General features: G+C 40.8%; 1 protein-coding gene across 1 annotated transcript in view; it reads right to left on the bottom strand.

Moving 5' to 3' along the window:
- The window catches only part of LOC115472483 (extracellular matrix protein 2-like), a 42601-nt gene extending 22876 nt beyond the window's left edge, over positions 1-19725 (bottom strand). Inside the window, exons 1-2 of the mRNA XM_030206773.1 lie at positions 19695-19725; positions 17214-17438 (exon numbers count right to left, since the gene is read on the bottom strand). Coding sequence (XP_030062633.1) covers positions 17214-17438; positions 19695-19725 — 256 coding nt within the window. The remainder of the gene's footprint in view (positions 1-17213; positions 17439-19694) is intronic.
- Between the last annotated feature and the right edge of the window lie 546 nt (positions 19726-20271).

A 20271-nucleotide genomic window follows, 5' to 3' on the forward strand; every position in this document is an offset into this window, starting at 1 on the left:
CCCAGTGAGAGGCCAAAAATTATTCTGTAGGCCAGAGAACAAATCTTGAAGGATATGCATGCCTTGATTGGTAGCCAGTGTAATTTTTGGAGAAAAGGTCTAGCGCTTTCTAACTGGTTTTTTTCTGAAAATGAGTTTAGCTGCTGTATTTTGTGTTGTCTTTAGCTTCTTCAAGATTTGGTCTTTGCACCCTGCATAGATTCCATTGCAGTAATCCACATGGACTAGAACCATGGTTTGGATCATGTCGCAGAACACATCTCTTCGAAAGTATTTCTTTATCCGTTTGTTTCCACATTGTGTGGAACATTTTCTTTGTACTGGCCTTAGTCTTGTTTTATAATGATAAGTCACGATCTATGGTGATTCCTAGGATGTTCAGATTGTCTGAGATTGGGAGAGATGATCCCAAAGCGTTGATGGTTGTGAAGTGTTCAGTATTGTGTGGAGATGAGAGTATGAGGCAATGTGTTTTTCCCCTGTTCAGTTTCAGCTTGAAGGCTGATGCCCAGGATTCTCTGTTTTTTTTATGCAGTTCGTGATTTTGGAGGTGATTTCTGATGGGTTATTTTTGAAGGGGATATAAGATTGTTACGTCATCAGTGTAGATGAAGGGATTGAAGCCTTGTTTGGATAGGGACCTGGCTAGTGGGGCCATCATTAGGTTGAACAGTATAGGTGAGAGTGGTGAGCCATATAGGACTCCACATTCCACTTTCCAAGGTAGAGAGATTAAGCAATTTGATTTTACTTGGTAAGACCTGGTGGTCAAGAAACCCTTGAACCATGTAAGTATCTTCCTTCAACTCCTAACTTATTGAGAATTCTTTGTAGGATTTGGTGGTCCGTCATGTCAAATGCACATGACATGTCAAACTGGAGTAGGAGGATGTTTTTGCCTATTGAGATTTCATGTTTGAATTTAGCCAGAAGTGTGATCAGCATTGTTACAGTGCTGTGGTGGGTTCTGAATCCTGATTGGGATTCATGTAATATGGAGAATTTGTTGATGTATTCTGTTGTTTGGTCGCTATACCTTCCATCATCTTGATCAATAGTGGTATGGATGCAACTGGCTTATAGTTTGAAATATTGTTGGTGTTTTTCTTATCTTTTGGGATAGGTGTGAGCAGAATGTTTCCCTTATCCAGCAGGAATTGTCCTACATGGAACATAGAGTTTAGGTGGGCTGTGAGTTCTTCAATGAAATGGTTAGGGGGTACTTCCATAATGTAGTTGGGGCATGTATGTAGTAAGCAGTGAGCGGAAGAGAACTTTCAGAATGTTTGAGCTACTGTCTCAAAAGAAAGCTGGGCGACGTCAGTGCCGGGCAAATTGGTAGAGACAATTATTAAGAACAAAATTACAGAGCATATTCAAAAGCAATCTACTACATTTCTTTGAAGGGGTGAACAAACATGTGGATAAAGGTGAGCTGGTTGATATTGTGTATCTGGATTTTCAGAAGGCATTTGACGAAGTACCTCATGAAAGATTCCAGAGGAAATTGGAGAGTCATGGAATAGGAGGTAGTATTTTATTGTGGATTTAAAACTGGTTAAAAGATAGAAAACAGAGCGCAGGGTTAAATGGTCAGTATTCTCAATGGAGAAGGGTAGTTAGTGGGGTTCCCCAGGGGTCTGTGCTGGGACCACTGCTTTTTAACATATTTATAAATGATCTAGAGATGGGAGTAACTAGTGAGGTAATTAAATTGCTGATGACACAAAGTTATTCAAAGTCATTAAATTGCGGGAGGATTGTGAAAAATTACAAGAGGACCTTACAAGACTGGGAGACTGGGCGTCCAAATGGCAGATGACATTTAGTGTGAGCAAGTGCAAAGTGATGCATGTGGGAAAGAGGAACCTGAATTATAGCTATGTCATGCAAGGTTCCATGTTAGGAGTCACGGACCAAAAAAGGGATCTAGGTGTCATTGTTGATGATACGTTGAAACCTTCTGCTCAGTGTGCTGCTGCGGCTAAGAAAGCAAATAGAATGTTAGGTATTATTAGGAAAGGAATGGAAAACACTCCAGTTTCCCTCATAAAATTTATTCCAAGAAGAATTAATTTAATTAATTAAGCAACAACTTAATGTTGACACCTAAGCAAGATCGCAATGTATTCTTATACCATGTATGTACGCACTGACTGTAAAACCATGTGCAACTCTGTAGACCGGAAATGGCAATCGCCACTATGGCAAATATAAGCCACATTGAGCCTGCAAATAGGTGGGAAAATGTGGGATACAAATGCTAAAAATAATAATAATACTATTATTTTACAATTGTCAGACTATTGGTAACTTCTAAAGAATAAAATGCAGTACAGGAAGGTGAGTCAGTAACTTAAGTCTTTAATTTGATTAACAGAAATATTCTTATTTCTCATAAATATTCAGGGATTTCCTGTAGACAATAATGGAGCTATTGAAGAGTACCAGGCTGATCAAACAGACACTGCTTTCTTTTGTTTTCTGCCGTCAATATTCTCACAGAGATGCCTCTGCTCTTCTACCTAATGGGCTGTTGAAGCCAAAGAATTTACTGAGCTAATACATCACAGCCTGAAACTTACAAATTCACAATAAAAATATATTGCCAATTTTATTAATAGAGTTCTGCAAACATTTTGGAAGTATCTGGCAGAGTTAAGTGTTTGATTTTATGCATTCCTCTCTACGAAGTTTTGCTCTATATCCTAGCTCAGAAGAATATTAGCAGACACACAGAAATGAGGATGTTATAATGCCTTTGTATCGCACCATGGTGTGACCGCACCTCGAATATTGTGTTCAATTCTGGTCGCCGCATCTCAAAAAAGATATAGTGGAATTAGAAAAGGTGCAAGAGAAGGGCGACGAAAATGATAAAGGGGATGGGACAACTTCCTTTTGAGGAAAGGTTAAAGCGGCAAGGGCTCTTCAGCTTGGAGAAAAGGCAGCTGAAGGGAGATATGATAGAGGTCTATAAAATAATGAGTGGAGTTGAACGGGTAGATGTGAAGCGTCTGTTCACACTTTCCAAAAATACTAGGACTAGGGGGCATGCGATGAAGCTACAATGTAGTAAATTTAAAACGAATCGGAGAAACTTTTTCTTCACTCAATGTATAATTAAACTCTGGAGTTCGTTGTCAGAGAATGTGGTAAAGGCAGTTAGCTTAGCAGAGTTTTAAAAAGGTTTGGACGTCTTCCTAAAGGAAAAGTCCATAGACCATTATTAAATGGACTTGGGGAAAATCCACTATTTCTGGGATAAGCCATATTTATTTATTTATTGCATTTGTATCCCACATTTTCCCACCTCTTTGCAGGCTCAATGTGGCTTACAATGTATCGTTATTGGTAGATAATAGATTGGGAGAAAACAGTTTAGTGTTACATAAAGAATAGCATAATCGAAATTTAAACAAGCAGATATAAGCAATCTATCGTTATTGGTAGATAATAGATTGGGAGAAAACAGTATTACATCAAGACTAGCGTGATTGAAGTTTAAACAAGCAGATATAAGCAAACAGTGCTGATAATAGTTAAGGTGGAGATGTATTACATTTATAGTTGCTGATCTATAAAATGTTTTGTACTTTTTTGGAATCTTTCCTGTCCGCTGGTGTTTCCTCAGGCGGATGATCTATTTCGTCTCTAAAGGTTTCGAGGTTGGTGTCTTCCTGAGGTGGATTTTTAGTACATAAGTATTGCCATACTGGGAAAGACCGAAGGTCCATCAATCAAAGCAGTGGATTTTCCCCAAGTCCATTTTAATAATGGCTTATGGATTTTTCTTTTAGGAATCTATGCAAACCTTTTTTTAAACCTCACTAAGCTAACTGCTTTTACTACATTCTCTGGCAACAAATTCCAGAGTTTAATTACACATTGAGTGAAGAAATATTTTCTCTTATTTGTTTTGAATTTACTCTTTTGTAGCTCTATTGCATGCCTCCTAGTCTTAGTATTTTTGGAAAGAGTAAACAAGCGATTCACATCTACCCATTCCATTCCACTCATTATTTTATAGACCTCTATCATATCTCCCCTCAGTCATCTTCTCTCCAAGCTGAAGAGCCCTAGCCGCTTTAGCCTTTCATCATAGGGAAGTCGTCCCACCCCCTTTATCATTTTTATCACCCTTCTCTGTACCCTTTCTCAGTAAATTCTTTGGCTTCAACAACCCATTAGGTAGAAGAGCAGAGGCATCTCTGTGAGAATATTGATGGCAGAAAACAAAAGAAAGCAGTGTCTGTTTGATCAGCCTGGTACTCTTCAATAGCTCAATTATTGTCTACAGGAAATCCCTGAATATTTATGAGAAATAAGAATATTTCTGTTAATCAAATTAAAGACTTAAGTTACTGACTCACCTTCCTGTACTGCATTTTATTCTTTAGAAGTTACTATTATTTTACAATTGTCAGACTATTGGTATCTTCTTGGAATAAATTTTATGAGGGAAACTGGAGTGATTTATAGGTTGTGGTACCTTGTTAAAATCCTACAGAAAAGATGATGCAGTAAATGAATTTTCAAGACAGGCCCCTATTTCAGTACAAAAAAGGAACCTGTGTAGTCTGAAAAAATATATTTTACTTAATTGGGCATAAATGATGGAGTACCTTCATTCTTTGATGTTATTTCAGGGAAAAACAAATGATACCTTTTTTATTGGACATAACTTAATACATTTCTTGATTAGCTTTCGAAGGTTGCCCTTCTTCCTCAGATCGGAACTAAGCAAATGTGCTAGCTGACAGTGTATATAAGTGAAAACATTCAAGCATTACTATGACAGCCTGACAGGGTGGGAGGAGGGGGATGGGTAGGAAATATGCATGGGGACATCAAAGCATATCATTGATATTCTAACAGGATGGGTGTGGATAGGTGAGGGGAGGGTGATCAACAGAGACATACAGTTTATAATGGGCTAGGAACCCCAGATCCTTGTTAAGTCCTTTCTGTTGGGTGTTAAAATATTCAATCATTCTGACTTCAAAGGTCTTACGTTCTTGTATGGTTTTAAAGTTACCTTTCAGGATTCTCACTGTGAAGTCACTGGTACAGTGTCCTGGTCCTGTAAAATGTTGACCAACAGGCGTGGGAACCCTGCTGGCACCAGTATTGTTCATGTGATGTCTATGTAAATTGAATCTTGTCTTAAGCATCTGGCCTGTTTCTCCAATATAGCATCCTTCGTTACATTTTTTACACTGAATGATATATACCACATTGTCAGCTAGCACATTTGCTTATTTCCGATCTGAGGAAGAAGGGCAACCTTCGAAAGCTAATCAAGAAATGTATTAAGTTATGTCCAATATGTCAGGTCCTCAGGTTCAGAGCCCGCGGGGCCGGGCTCTGGAGCAAACGTGAGCCCTTGGGCTGCTGACGAGGAGCGACAGCAGCAGGCAAAACCCACCAACCAACACTGGGTAAGCACACCGGCAGGGACTGCAGGCACTGCCCAGCGAACCGGAACACATGGACTGGAATCCCCCGGACTGGAGGACACAGAACTGGAACACTGGACTGCAATCCCCCAGACTGGAACACTCGATTGGAATCCCCCGGACTGGAGGACCCAGGACTGGAACACCGGACTGGAGCACACCGGACTGGTCCACACAGCTTCACCTGCACTTAGCTACTAAGCCCCCCAGGAGTTGAGCTCCTAGGTTCGAGTAGCCGACAGGACTTACTGGATACCGGATGACATAGGGACCAGGAATGGAAACAGAAGTGCTCCTAAACCTAAACTGATCTACGTGCTCCCAATCCCTAAACCAGCAGGAGTGTTCCTAACAGTAAACTTACAAAAGGACTTCCTAAGCCCTATACTAAACAGGAGCTCCTAAGCCCTGCTCAAGAAAGGGACTTCCTAAGCCCTAAACTAACAGAGCAGGGAACTAAACACAAAGCTAACACAGGTGCTACATGCGCCAATTTTGATTTTGCCACACCTCCATTTTCGGCAAAATTTTTTTAAAAGGCCTTTTTAAAACGCGCTGAAAATTGAATTGCGCGCACCCAAAACACGCACCTACACGAGCGCAACTTAGTAAAATGACCCTCAATTTTTTCTTTCTAAAAAAAAAAAAGAACAAATAAATTGTGCTGTTGATAAGAAAAATAGATCAATAGCTGCACGTAGAGCGGCAGTAAGCCCAATGCAGGTTTACCGCTCGCTATTCTGGGACTACTGCCAGCCCAACGCGGCCACCGGCGATAGTTGCGGGTTGAGCATGCGCCATTTTAAAGGAGGAAAGAACCTCCAGAAATGGTTCGCATGGCAGTAATCTGGCGGTAATCAGGCATCTCCGCTCGCTGCCCAGTTACCATGGGAGCCCTTACTGTTCACCAATGGGTGGCGGTAAGGGCTCCCTACCGCATGGCCATGTGGTTAGAATTTTCTTACCACATGAACATTTTGTTTTTGGGGCTTTTTTCCCGCTGCAGTAAAAAGGGCCCTGGCGTGTGGGAAAAACGGCTCCCGCCGCTACCTCAGGGCCCTTTTTCCCCGTAGCTTGGTAAAAGGACCCCTAGGTTATTTGTTCCTCATACCATCATCTGAGGAAAGTCAACTAATTTCTTCTTATCATACACCAGTGTTTCCAAATCACCTAACTAGTCTAGTTTTCAGCATATTTTAAATAAATGTACTTAAGAGATCCTTTTATGCATTGGAGGCTGAGTGTGTGCACATCTGTCTCATGCATATTCACTGTGGCTAGGTATGCCTCCAAGACATGGTTCGGAAACACTGCTTTAAACTTTTTTTTTTTTTTTGTATTTAAAAGTAAAAAGAGCAGGGCAAGATGGGGGATTCATTAATGACAGCCAACATACCAGACTACTACTACTACTTATCATTTCTATAGCGCTACTAGACGTACGCAGCGCTGTACACTTGAACATGAAGAGACAGTCCCTGCTCGACAGAGTTTACAATCTAATTAGGACAGACAAACAGGACAAACGAGATAAGGGAATATTAAAGTGAGGATGATAAAATAAGGGTTCTGAACAAGTGACTAAGGGTTAGGAGTTAAAAGCAGCATCAAAAAGGTGGGCTTTTAGCTTAGATTTGAAGACAGCCAGAGATGGAGCTTGACGTACCGGCTCAGGAAGTCTATTTCAGGCATATGGTGCAGCAAGATAAAAGGAACGGAGTCTGGAGTTAGCAGTGGAGGAGAAGGGTGCAGATAAGAGAGATTTACTCAGTGAACGGAGTTCCCAGGGAGGAATGTAGGGAGAGATGAGAGTGGAGGGGTACTGAGGAGCTGCAGAGTGAATGTACTTATAGGTCAATGAGTTTGAACTGTATGCGGAAACGGATAGGAAGTCAGTGAAGTGACTTGAGGAGAGGGCTGATATGAGCATAACTACTACTACTACTACTATTTAACATTTCTAGAGCGCTACAAAGTGTACGCAGCGCTGTACAAGAGAACAGTCACAGAAGGACAGAAGATGTTGAAGGGTGGTCAGTGTGATTAGGTGTAACTCTGGTTGGAGTAGTGCGAGAAGGTGATAGAAGAATAGAAATGGGTGAGGTAAAGTAATGAGTGGGTTGATAGGGAGGTTATATAAGACATGTCACTCTAGGGGTGGGTGGGTAGAGGGGTAGGGTGGGTAGGATTAAGTCTAAAGCAGGAGAAGGTATTCTCTGCAGCCTATCTGTGAGATGGAAACGACACTGGCGGAATATTAGTCGTGCAGCAACGTATCCCAGAGCGGGATACATTGAATAGCTTGAGGTATAAAAGATGGCTGACCTCCCACTGTGGACTTGGTAGATGGGAAGAGATCCATAATAGCTAGTTTCCTCTTTCTTGAGCAGATTGTATTACCATTTCAAGTGGATGCTTGTAAGTAAATTGTTAAATTAATAAAAATAAATTTTAAAAATGTTCAGGTACAGTTGGTAAAATCCCTTCCAAAGAGGACTTACAATCTAAGGGGCAGTAATCTGCATGTTACCTACTTAAAAAAATATTGTTAGGATCAGTTGGCTTTTTATGGAGTGCAGGAAGGGTTTTGTTGCAGTACTTGAGGGGTAAAAGGAATAGGAAGCCTGCTGGTCTTGTAAAGGGGTCGGTAGGGACTTTATTACACATGGTGTATGAATGCCCTAATTTACAAGTTTACTGGAAGGATGTGTGGCGGAGAATCAGACATCTTGTGTGTTGATGTTCCATTGTCTCTTATGACAATTATTTGGAAGTCTGTGATTCTTTCTGCTGCTACTCCAAAAGCTATAAAATCTTTTTTGATTATTTAGTCTCAGTAGCTCTAAAGGTTATTGTAAATCACTGGAAAAACAATTGTGACGTGCATGTCAATTTATGGTGGCATTGGGTCTGCCTACTTAGGAGATATGAGAAAATACTTGAAGACAGGGGCCTTATGGTCTCTAAAGGGGAAAGCAAGTAGGAATTATTGGATCGTTTTGTGTTAAATGATTCTTGAGAAGATTTTTTGGAATTTGTATCTTTTATTTTTGTGTTTGGTTGTTATTTTATTCGGTTTGGCTTTATGTCTTTGTATTTACCTTTGAAAATTATAGTAAAATGTTTTGAACATGTAAAAATAGTTTTAGGAAGGGATGTGTCATGGATTACGAGTGGGTATCCCTACATTATCCAACTAGCACGGTATTAGCGCATTTTTACTGGATAGCACAGAATTAATGCGAGAGCACCTTGAGCCTCTTAATAGGAAACAGTAAGGGCTCTCATGTTAACAGTATGCAACCACATTGAAGCATTTTTAAAAATTCCCTTTAAGTGCCATGTTAGATCTGGGATTAGAGCATGGCAAAGTCCTGCATTTAAATGCATTAAGCCCAGATTTCACTGAACTTTAGTAAGAGGGTCCCTAACCAGCTCATTTTCGAAAGAGAAGGGCGTCTATCTTTCGACACAAATCGGGAGATGGGCGTCCTTCTCTCAGGGGCGCCCAAATCGGCATAATCGAAAGCCGATTTTGGGCGTCCCCAACGGCCAAAATTCCCGGGGGCGTGTCGGAAGGGTAGCGAAGGCGGGACAGAGGCGTGCCAGGGCATGCTTAAGAGATGGGCGCCCTCGGCTGATAATGGAAAAAAGAAGGGCATCCCCTGGCGAGAATTTGGTCCACTTTATTTGGTCCCTTTTTTTTTGAGGTCCAAGTCCCATAAAAGTGCCCAAACTGACAAGATGACCACCGGAGGGAATCAGGGATCATTTCCCCTGACTCCCCCAATGGTCACTAACCCCCTCCCACCCTCAAAAAAACAACTTTAAAAACTTTTTTTGCCAGCCTCTATGCCAGCCTCAAATGTCATACTCAGGTCCATCGCAGTAGTATACAGGTCCCTGGAGCAGTTTTAGTGGGTGCAGTGGACTTCAGGGAGGCGGACCCAGGCCCATGGCCCCCCTACCTGTTACACTTGTGGTGGAAAATGGGAGCCCTTCAAAATCCACCCGAAACCCACTATACCCATATGTAGGTGCCCCCCCTTCACCCCTTAGGGCTATGGTGGTGTATAGTTGGGGGGGTTGGGCGGGCTCAGCACCCAAGGTAAGGGAGCTATGCACCTGGGACCAATTTGCGAAGTCCACTGTAGTCCCCCCCTAGGGTGCCCAGTTGGTGCCCTAGCATGTGAGGGGGACCAGTGCACTACGAATCCTGGCCCCTCCCATGACCAAATGCCTTGGATTTGTTTGTTTTTGAGATGGGGGCCATCGGTTTCCATTATCGGCGAAAACCAAGGGCGCCCATCTATAAATCCGGCGATCTCAGCATTTAGGTCGACCATCTTTAATGTTGACCTAAATGTTGAGATTTAGGCGCCCCTAACCGTATTATCAGAACGAAAGATGGACGACCATCTCGTTCAATAAAACGGTCGGCGCCGTCCTCGGAGATGGGCGCCCTTAGAGAAGGGCATCCCCGGTCGAAAATGCCCCTCTAAGTATAATTGAGGGAACGAAGAGTGGTGGTCTCCACTGTGGACTGTAAATCATTGGCACCAGATCTGTTGGTGTTTTGGGGGGGCTATTTGATGTTTATTTACTATTAATATGTACTAGGGCTGCCTCTCAATTAAAATTTTAATTGCACGATTAAAGGTATGTTGTTTATTCTTTTTCCCACTGCAGCTTCTTGTGACTATGGGTACGTCACTTAACCCTCCATTGCTTAGAAACACAGGGAGCTGCAGTGGAAAAATGAATAAAACATACCTTTAACGTGCAATTAATTGCGATTAAAATTTTAATTGAAATGCAGCCCCCCCCCCCCCGGAAAAAAAATAAAGATAAAGTAATAAGATAAGAAGTACAAAATACAAACTGAAAAATTACAAATTAAATCATCTAAAACAGCATGCAGAATTGGTACTAACAGCCTTACCCCCTGTTTACAAAGCTACAGTAATGCTGACACAGCCCTTCACTTTGAATGGGCTGTGTCGGCATTGCCATGAAGCTGCCGCTAGTGCGGCTTTGTAAACGAGGGGGGGGGAGGGGGGGGTTAGTTTTCACAGCCTACTTCAGAAAAACAAGCCTATGTACACCTTCAGTTCCCTGTATTTTCGATTCGCTGAATGTATTTTTTTTGTCCAAGTGGAACTGATGTGAGAATAATTGACAAGTTAAATGTTCCCGCACTAGTTCCCAGAAGTGTATAATAGTAGCTGTTGGTTCTATATATCTGCAGTATAGCACTTATAAGTAAATCAGTTAGGGGGTCTTTTACAAAGGTGTGGTAGCGTTTTTAGTGTGCACTAATGATTAGGAATATATGGTCGTCTCTAGCGTTTAGCACACGCTTATTTTTAGCATGCACTAAAAACTCTAGCGGGCCTTTGTAAAAGGCCCACTTAATTTCTGCTTTAAAGGGGTCATCTTATAGTCATTTTCATGCATATGCCTCTTATGAAAACACCCCTCACATGAAAGTATGCACAATATATACTTTTGGTATACTGTATTTTTCGGACTGTAAGACGCACCCGGACCATAAGACGCACATAGGTTTTAGAGGAGGGAAATAGGAAAAAAAAAATTTGCTTTTTCCCTCCTCTAAAACCTAGGTGCTCTGGTGCGTCTTGTCCGAATCCCTCCCTCCAAGTTCGGGATCGCCCTCAGGGTTACCTCCTCCCCCCTCCCCGGCCCTGTCACCACCTCTCCCCTTACTCACGTGATCTTCCCTGGTGGTCTAGTGACGTCGGGGCAGGAAAGAGCCCCCTCTTTCCTGCCCAGCGCGCTGCTCTCCATCCTCCTGTATGCATTGCTGCCTGACGGTCTCGGCGAGATTCAAAATGGCCGCTGAGAATTGACGTCTCGGTGGCCATTTTGAATCTCGCCGAGACCGTCGGGCTGCATACAGGAGCATGGAGAGCAGCGCGCTGGGGCAGGAAAGAGGGGGCTCTTTCCTGCCTCGACGTCACTAGACCACCAGGGAAGATCGCGTGAGTTAAGGGGAGAAGTGGTGACAGGGCCTGGGGGAGGGCGATCCCGAACTCGGAGGGAGGGAGGGCAGGCGGCCTGCCAGCCATCCAGCCAGCCAGCCAAATCTCTACCTTCGGACTATAAGACGTACCCCCCATTTTCCTCCCAAATTTGGGGGGAAAAAGTGTGTCTTATAGTCCGAAAAATACGGTAGGTGTGTTCTGGGACAGAGTTGTGATATATTTGCATACTTAAATGTAAATGTATATGGGTACTGCAAAAATCAGGAAAAAAATGAACCAAATTGTTTTGCCTGCGAACTTCCTAGAAATGGCTGCTACTAGTATGGTAACCCCTGCTGGCCAGTGAGTGGCGCTGAGATGCATTTCAGGTGAGGTTCTCTCCCCTCTTGAGCTAGCAAGGGCTGCTTAATCTGCCTAATTATATAGTTTGAGAAGGTGAGATGAACAACAGAGAAAGTATTTTCTTTTGGTGTTCTATATATGTCATGTGAGCTGAAACTTTGGTCCTCCAATCTGAAAACTGCATAGATAAAGGAATAGTGTATTACAGGCTTTCTAATTTGATGCTTAGGAACATAATCACAGATATATACCAAAAGACAATCATTAGGCATATTTACCAAAACCATAGCTTACCCTTGTTTCAGAGTTGTAATATATGTTGTGGAATCACAGGCTTGTAATTTAACAACTATAGATTTTCTGATCCTAGTTTAAATGTTTATTCATTTCAGGCTGAAAATGATAGATTGAAACATTTTTATATAACTGAACATCCTGGCTGATCAGCATTGGACATAGAATCATAGGTTTGAAAAACTAAGTTTAAATAAAAATGGAAAAAGAAAACAAAAAATCCCCAAGCACACACAATTTAGTATTATTGGATGACTTATGGAAGAAGAATGCTCAAATGTTGTTGTAAGTATGTGAGTTTTCCCGGCTGTTGTATTTATCTGCATAACAGAGAAAAATTCTCAGATGAAAGGTTTGAAATGAACATTCTCTTATGAGTAGAAATTTATTACGGTTGGAGGGATTTCATTAATGAAACCACCATTTGTCCTTTACTGCTAATTTTAGTTTAAAGAGTATAAGAATGAAAAAAAAAATAATATACACTTGAATTCCAAATTGACTGTGGATTAAAAGCTGCAAGCATTTAGATTGTACATTAACTATAGGTATCATATAGGGCCCTGTTTACTAAGCCATGCTATAGGTGCGCTAGCATTTTTAGCACATGCTAAAAATTAGCGCGAACTAATGCTTGAGACACCCATAGGAATATATGGATGTCTCTAGCATTAGCATGCGCTAAAAATGTTAGTTCGCCATAGTAAACAGTGATGGATGCCCAGGCGCATCCTTCATTCCGTCTTCTTAAATTTGCAAATTAGTAGCATGCTCTAAATTATTCCTGTTAGCAAATAAACAAACAAAATAGAGAGGGACAAGTTGGTGCCCTGCTACACATATATTATTCCTGATCAAAAACTCACACATTCAATAACATAGTACTAAAATATTTTAGGACCAGCAGAAGAGATCAGGAACATTGTCATTCAGCCACAGTTCACATTGGTCTTTGATTTGCATTTACTTGCAATTTCATCACATGCATCTTTCAAGCCATTGCATTTTTATTTTATTTTATTGAGCATTTCTTTTACCACCATTTGTTAGACGACACACGGTGATTTGCAATCTATAATATAGGGGGTCTTTTACTAAAGCTTAGCTTGAGTCAGGGCCCATAGGAATAAAACAGGCCCTGCTGCCGATAACTCAAGCTAATCTTTAGTAAAAGATCCCCATTGTATAAAATATTAAATTGAAAATAGAACATTAAAATTAGAATATAAAGTCGAGACATTAAAGGGTGGAGATACATAGCACAACAAAATATTCCAAAGTAACTGGTATAATATCATGGTAAACATAAGAGAGGGGATAAGTATACCAATCAATTTTAACTGGAATATGAAAAACAGGGGGAAAAAACCAATTAAGTTCCATAACAATGCTCTAGAAATAAGAGATTAAAACCATATTTAAATTTCCTGAGTGATGGTTCTGTCCAGTAGATTCACAGGCAAAATATTGCAGATAAATGGGGGCCACACAGCTAAATGCCTCTTGGGGCCCGTTTACTAAGCCGTGTAGGCGCCTATGTGTGCCCAACGTGCACCAATTCAGAACTATTGCCCGTCTACCACGCCTGCCCAGGTGGTAATTTCATTTTTTATCCACGCCAGAAAATATATTTTATTTTCCAGCACGCGGTGCTAAGTGGGTGGTAATCGGCATTGTACATGCACTGACGATTACCACCCAGTTAACACGTGAGACTTTACCGCTAAGTGATTGGGTGGCAGTAAGGTCTCAGGCCCAAAATAGACGTGTGCCAATTTTCATTTTGCCGCACGTTTAGCACATGCACACACCATTCTCGGCCCCTGACACACCCCATCCAAAGAATTTAAAAAAATTAAAATACCACAACTTAGCACTCGCAGATGGAAAACCTGTGGAACGGTTTAATGCATCCTATGTTTGGTCATTTGGCTTCATTAGGTGTGTGTTTGCACCTAATGCAGCTTAGTAGAAGGTTGTTACTTTTAATAATTTTTTAACAAATAATTTGAAAGATATTTGAAATGTTTTGTATGAGTGAAGAACATGAAGTAGGTGCAAATTGAGGACCATGATTACAATTGAAAGATATTTTGGAGCTAAGGTTGAATGACTATAATGTTCCTTCTATCTTCTGATTGTCTTAAACACAAGTTTTTTTATGAGGATTGGATAGCTTTCTCACATATTTTTTTTTTATTTTTGCATATTTTAAATTGACTCACACGGACATGACATGCTAATAATTCCAATTTCAAATTCATTATTTATGTAAAACTATAGATCATTTAACTGAACTATTTGCATGTTATGTCTTTCATATGAACTGCTTTAATTATAATCCCTCGGATTCTATTTATGGTGCTTTAAGTTGCGCATGCAACTTGATTAACAGGTCAGTCAGTGCCGATAATGGGCAATAAATAACAAGCAATTAGCACTATTTGACAATAATTAGAATTGATACACACATCTTTTTAGACATATTCTATAAAGAGGTTTGCTGATCTGAAATTGGGATGATGGCCATGGGAAGGGCATGGACAGGCTGGGGACATTTCCAATAATTATACATGTTCTTATAGAATTAGTGCGATCCTGTGCCTTATTTACACATGGGATTTACACCAGGTTTTCATTGCTGTAAAGATGTTGCACCTAAATGTAATGCAGTTTCCAGCGCTAAGCGTGTATTCTAGTAAATCGTGCCTAAGTGTAGACATGGTTTATAGAATAGTGCTAGGCACTATTTTTTTTGTGCTGATTTTATAGGGCACCATTTATAGAATCTAGGTCCATTGTGACGAGTTTTCCATTGTTATACTCCTTATTAAATTATTCAGTGGTGTTTATACATAATCTCCATATGTATACTTAGGAAGAAAGGAGGGAAAGGGGGAGATATTTTGTGCAAGCGCTGCGTATGCCTTGTAGCGCTATAGAATGCTAAATAGTAGTAGTATATGCGAGAGACATTTAGGGGCCCTTTTACTAAGCTGCGGCAAAAAGTGGCCTTACTACACCCTTGTACGGGTTTTTCCCATGCGCTAATGGCATTTTTTGCCGTAGCTGTAAAAAAACTGATTTCCCATTTTTTCCAAAACATTTTTAGTGCATGGATAAGGGCATACTATAATGGCATTTACCACAGAACGCCATTTTAAGCTACATGTTAGTGCCTAATTTAGCTTATTAAAAGGGCCCCTTAAATACCTCCGTGGTTTAAATTTACAGGAGGAAACTAAGTTTCTACTGAAAGGAAGCTCTAAAAATGAGAAGGCGTAGGATGAAGGTGAGAGGAGAAAAACTAAGATTAATCTTAGGAAATACGTCTTTACTGAAAAGGTAGATGTGTGGAAAGGCCTCTTGGAAGAGGTGGTGGAGAAAGACTGTTTTGAATTCAGTAATGCAATGGACAAACACTTAAGATTTCTAATGCGAAGGAAGGGATAGTAAACAGTATGGATAGGCCATATGGTCATTAGTTACCTTCATTTCTGTTTATATTTATGAGATAAAAGCTTATATTGCTTTCAGCTCATTTTGTACTATTATAAAAGAAACAAAATTCTCTTCAGACTTAGTTTCCAAATGTATTGAGTTAATGCAGTGAAAACTTTTACCTGTACCCTTCTTTGTTGATCTTCATTGACACATATTTAAATGGAGTAAACATATTTGACTACATTACTGCATTCAGTGGATCCTTTGTTGTAATGTAAGAACTAGTAAAAAGGCCCGTTTCTGAACGAAATGAAATGGGCGCGTAGCAAGGTTTTCCTTGAGTGTGTAATGTTTGAGAGAGTGTGTGTGAGAGTGACTGTGTGAGAGAGAGTGTGAATATGCGAGTGTGTGTGTGACAGAGAGAGAGTGAGACTGGGTGCGAGTGTGTCTGTGTGAGAGAGAGTGTGTGTGTGTGTGTGAGATTGAGAGTGTGTGCCAGGAGGGGCCCCCCTCCTCGTCTTCCCCATCCCCCTCCCCCCAGTTCCAGGATTCGGCCCCCTCCCTCACTAGCCTTCCCAGTTCCAGGAAGACCGACTTGCGCTGCCAAAGCTCGGCTGTCATGGCCCTGCAGGAGGCTAGCAAGGCTTAGCCTGGTGGGGCTCTTCGAGGATACCAATCTGTGCCCTATCCACGCCAAGAGAGTCACCATCATGCTCAAAGATATCCAGCTAGCCCATCGTATTCGTGTTGAGAGGGCTTAGAAAACATTATACTCCATCTACCAAAAGGCTCTTTTAAGAGCCACCACATCCCTACACAAAAACAGCTGACGCGTCAGTCTGCTGTATGGTTACTACTTAGCTCCCAATTTCCAGGCTGTTGGAGGTTTAAGGATTGTAGGCGGCATCTTGCAGTCTTTCTTCCCGCCCCCCCCCCCCAAAACTACAGTATTGAACAACCCATGCTCTCTTCTTTGGCCTGTTCTCGTCTACTGAATTGTGGCAACGCCTGCTCCCCTCCCCCCGCCCAAACCGCTATTCAGGCTGATGCAGTATTGAAACACCCATCCTCCCTCCGCCTGTTCTCGTCTGCTGAATTGTGGCAATGGTTTTTTATCTCTGCTCCTCCGCCAACCAGCCAACCTCCGCTTCCGTGCACAGCTCAGCGTGCACGCCCACTGAACGATAGATCCAATCGCTACCGTTCGCCCGCCCTCCCACCTGGTTGGTCATTGCTGTTTGTGACGAACCCGGAAGCACGCTGACATCAATTCAGGAGATGGATATGGCCTTACAGAGAGCACGAATGCTTCAAGGCTTCACTTTCTCAGCTTCAGAACGTTGGAGGTGCTTTTTATTATATAGGATGGTGAAGCACAGTAGAGTGGTTACTCATTTTAAGGGCATAGATGATAACTGTTGTCAGAATAATAGCACACCAGTGTATACAACATTTTTAAAACTCCTAGCTTATCTTTCAGTATGCTAAACATTGGTTGGAATTTCAGTCTTATATAATAAATCAGAATTTCAGTAGCAATAAAGGCATCTGATCATTACCCTTGTCATTGTGTATTACAAAGATATACATGATGCCTTTCAAAAACAAAATTGGAGTAGAAAATCAGAAAAAGAAGATATGCATGTTAGAATGCATTCCTTTCCTCTACCTGGTAAGATGTTGTAACTGATTTCTTGTTCACGTAAGCCTGTAACAGAATCATAAGCATTGACAAAGGTGTTATCTGGAGTAATAAGATGCTTGCTACGGGTACCCGGGAGAAACTGATGGCTTATTAAGTAGAGTTTCTTGCCTTGGCTGTGGTTCAATGAAGAGGTATTTCTTCCACCTCTATTCCTAGTCTTGCTCCTTTGGTTTCTAGCGAGTTGTAGTTCTTTTCAGTTTGTGTAAAACCAGTGTACAGGTGACAATAAGAAAAGGCAGATCAGAGTAATAGTCTTCAGTTTTTTTCTCTCACAAGCTGATTGCTGTAAAGGAAGAGAAAGAGTAATGCTATGTTTAGATAAATATAACTTCACACTCGATAATGCCTGTTGTACTAAGTCAAACAAGGGTAACAGTTTTAGGTACTGATAAGCATTTGTTGACACTTTGCCTAAATTTGTTAAACTGCTAAAATATGTGAGAAGTTCTAATATAGAAAAAATATATTCATGAAAAAAATATTTTGGACTGTCAATGAGTTGTTCAATGTAATAGATCTTTATGGTCATGTTGCATAACATCCAGATTCAACACTTGTACAAACAGTTTTTAAATTGATCCATAATATTGACAGTGTTGTGATTACTATAAAACCTTACAGAAGTTCAAAGGTTAGTGTTCAGTTATATTTGGCAAGTAACCTTTGCTTAGCATTATAGGATCCTACATAACTTCATGCTTATATGGACTTGTGGATTAGTTCTTTTAGTCAGCAAGAAGAATATTATGACATTTATTAAGACCTATTATGATCATTCTTTACTGGTCTTTTATAAACAAGACTACAGTTTATAGAATCCAACATTCCATCTCTGATCATGGAAAGTAACAGCTATTAAGAAGGCATTAGAAATGTTAGAGTATATCCAGCTCCTATCAGGACTGTGGAGTTGGAAGCAAATTTGGGTAGAGTCATAAGAATAGCCATATTGGGTCAGACCAATGGTCCATCTAGCCCAGTATTCTGCTTCCAGCAGTGTCCAATCCAGGTCACAAGTACCTGACAGAAACCCAATCAGTAGTACCATTCCATGCTACCAATCCCATGGCAAGCAGTGGCTTCACCCATGTCCATCTCAATATCAGATTATGGATTTTTCCTCCAGAAACTTGTCCAAACCTCTTTCAAAGCCAGATACACCAGCAATGAGTTCCAGAGCTTAACTCTATTCTTTGAGTGAAAAAATATTTTCTCCTATTTGTTTTAAAGGTATTTCCATGTAATTTCATTGAGTGTCCCCTGGTCTTTTGTACTTTTTGAATGAATGAAAAATCCTCCACCCACTCCACACTACTCAGGATTTTGTAGAACTCTATCATATTCCCTCTCAGCTGTCTCTTTTCCAAGCTGAACAGCCCTAACCTCTTTAGCCTTTCCTCATATGGGAGGTGTTCCATCCCCTCTATCATTTTGGTTGCTCTTCTTTGAGCCTTTTCTAATTCCGCTATATCTTTTTTGAAATACATCGATCAGAATTGAACATAATACTCAAGGTGAGGTTGCACCATGGAGCGATAGAGACATTCTAATATTTTTGATTTTATTTTGTAACCCCCTCCTAATAATTTCTAGCATCCTGTTTGTTTTTTAGGCCGCCACCACAAACTGGGCAGAGATTTCAGGCGTCCTATTGTCAACAACGTCACCTAAGTCTTTTTCTTGAGTGCTGACTCCTAAAGTGGACCTTAGCATCAGATAATTATGATTTGGATTATTCTTCCCAATGTGCATCACTTTGCATTTACCTACATTAAATTTCATCTCCCATTTGGATGCCCAGTCTTCTAGTTTCCTAGTCTTTCTGCAATTTTTCACAATCTGCATGCGATTTGACAACTTTGAATAGTTTTGTGTCATCTGCAAATTTAATCACCTCACTCATCGTTCTGGTTTCCAGATCATTTATAAATATGTTAAATAGCACCGGTCCCAATACATTTCCCTGATGCACTCCACTATTCACCCTCTTCCATTAAGAAAAATGGCCATTTAGCAATACCCTCTGTCGAATAACGAATTCTTATGCCATAGCAGGATATTGCCTCCTATCCCATGACTCCTTAATTTTCTCAGGAGTCTCTCATGAGGTACTTTGTCAAAAGCTTTCTGAAAATCTAGATACACTCATCAACCGATTCACCTTTACCGACTTGTTTATTCACGCCTTCAAAGACATAAGAGTCTGTAAAAATGTACTGATTCCCGCTTCAAAATAAAAACTTGCAGCATTATAATATATGATAAATTTATCATTTTATATATTTGTCCGTCTCTGTAGTCCTGCTTATTATGCCATTTTAGTTTCCAGGAGGATAATAGACTAAACCTCAGTCCTGGGAAATGTCAGCGTTTGTGGGTCACTAACCCATGGCCCTCACAACTTCAGATTCTATCTCCATCTATTAAAGTGGGCTGCAATTTTACCACTGATTACCTTAAGATCGTAGGCTGTCATTTTGATCCCTCACTTTCTTTTGACTCCCAGATTGGGTCAGTGTCATAGTTCTGCTTCTGTATCCTCTATCATCTGTGCAGTCTCTGCCTCTTTTTGGACTTTGTAATGCTTTCTGTGTTCAGCATCACTTCCTCATTCTCTCATGGTTAGACTATGGTAATGTTGTTCTGTGTGGAATTTCTCAAAAATCACTTAGAAGAGTCCAAATTATTCAAAATACTTCTGTGAAAATGCTTCTTCATGCTAGGAAAATTGATCTTGTGACCCTAGCTCCTAGTTATTTACTGCATCCCCTTTTAAAATTCTTCTCCTTACCTTTTTTTAAAAACTGGTTTATCACTGTTTTTTATCTAACCACCAGGCAGGCTCCCAGAGCCGCAACATGAAAAAATTTTGCCCTGCCTTCCCCCCACATATGCACATATGAGATGAGGCTCTTTGGTACTCTGCTTTTGTTTTCTTGGGCATAGTTCGCTGGAACTTTCTTTCCTTTTGTCTATGTGTTGAATCATCAGAGCACAAGTTTAAACAGGGGCTCAAAAACTT

The sequence above is a fragment of the Microcaecilia unicolor genome, chromosome 6 (genome assembly GCF_901765095.1).
Source record: "Microcaecilia unicolor chromosome 6, aMicUni1.1, whole genome shotgun sequence".
Taxonomy (NCBI): Eukaryota; Metazoa; Chordata; class Amphibia; order Gymnophiona; family Siphonopidae; genus Microcaecilia; species Microcaecilia unicolor.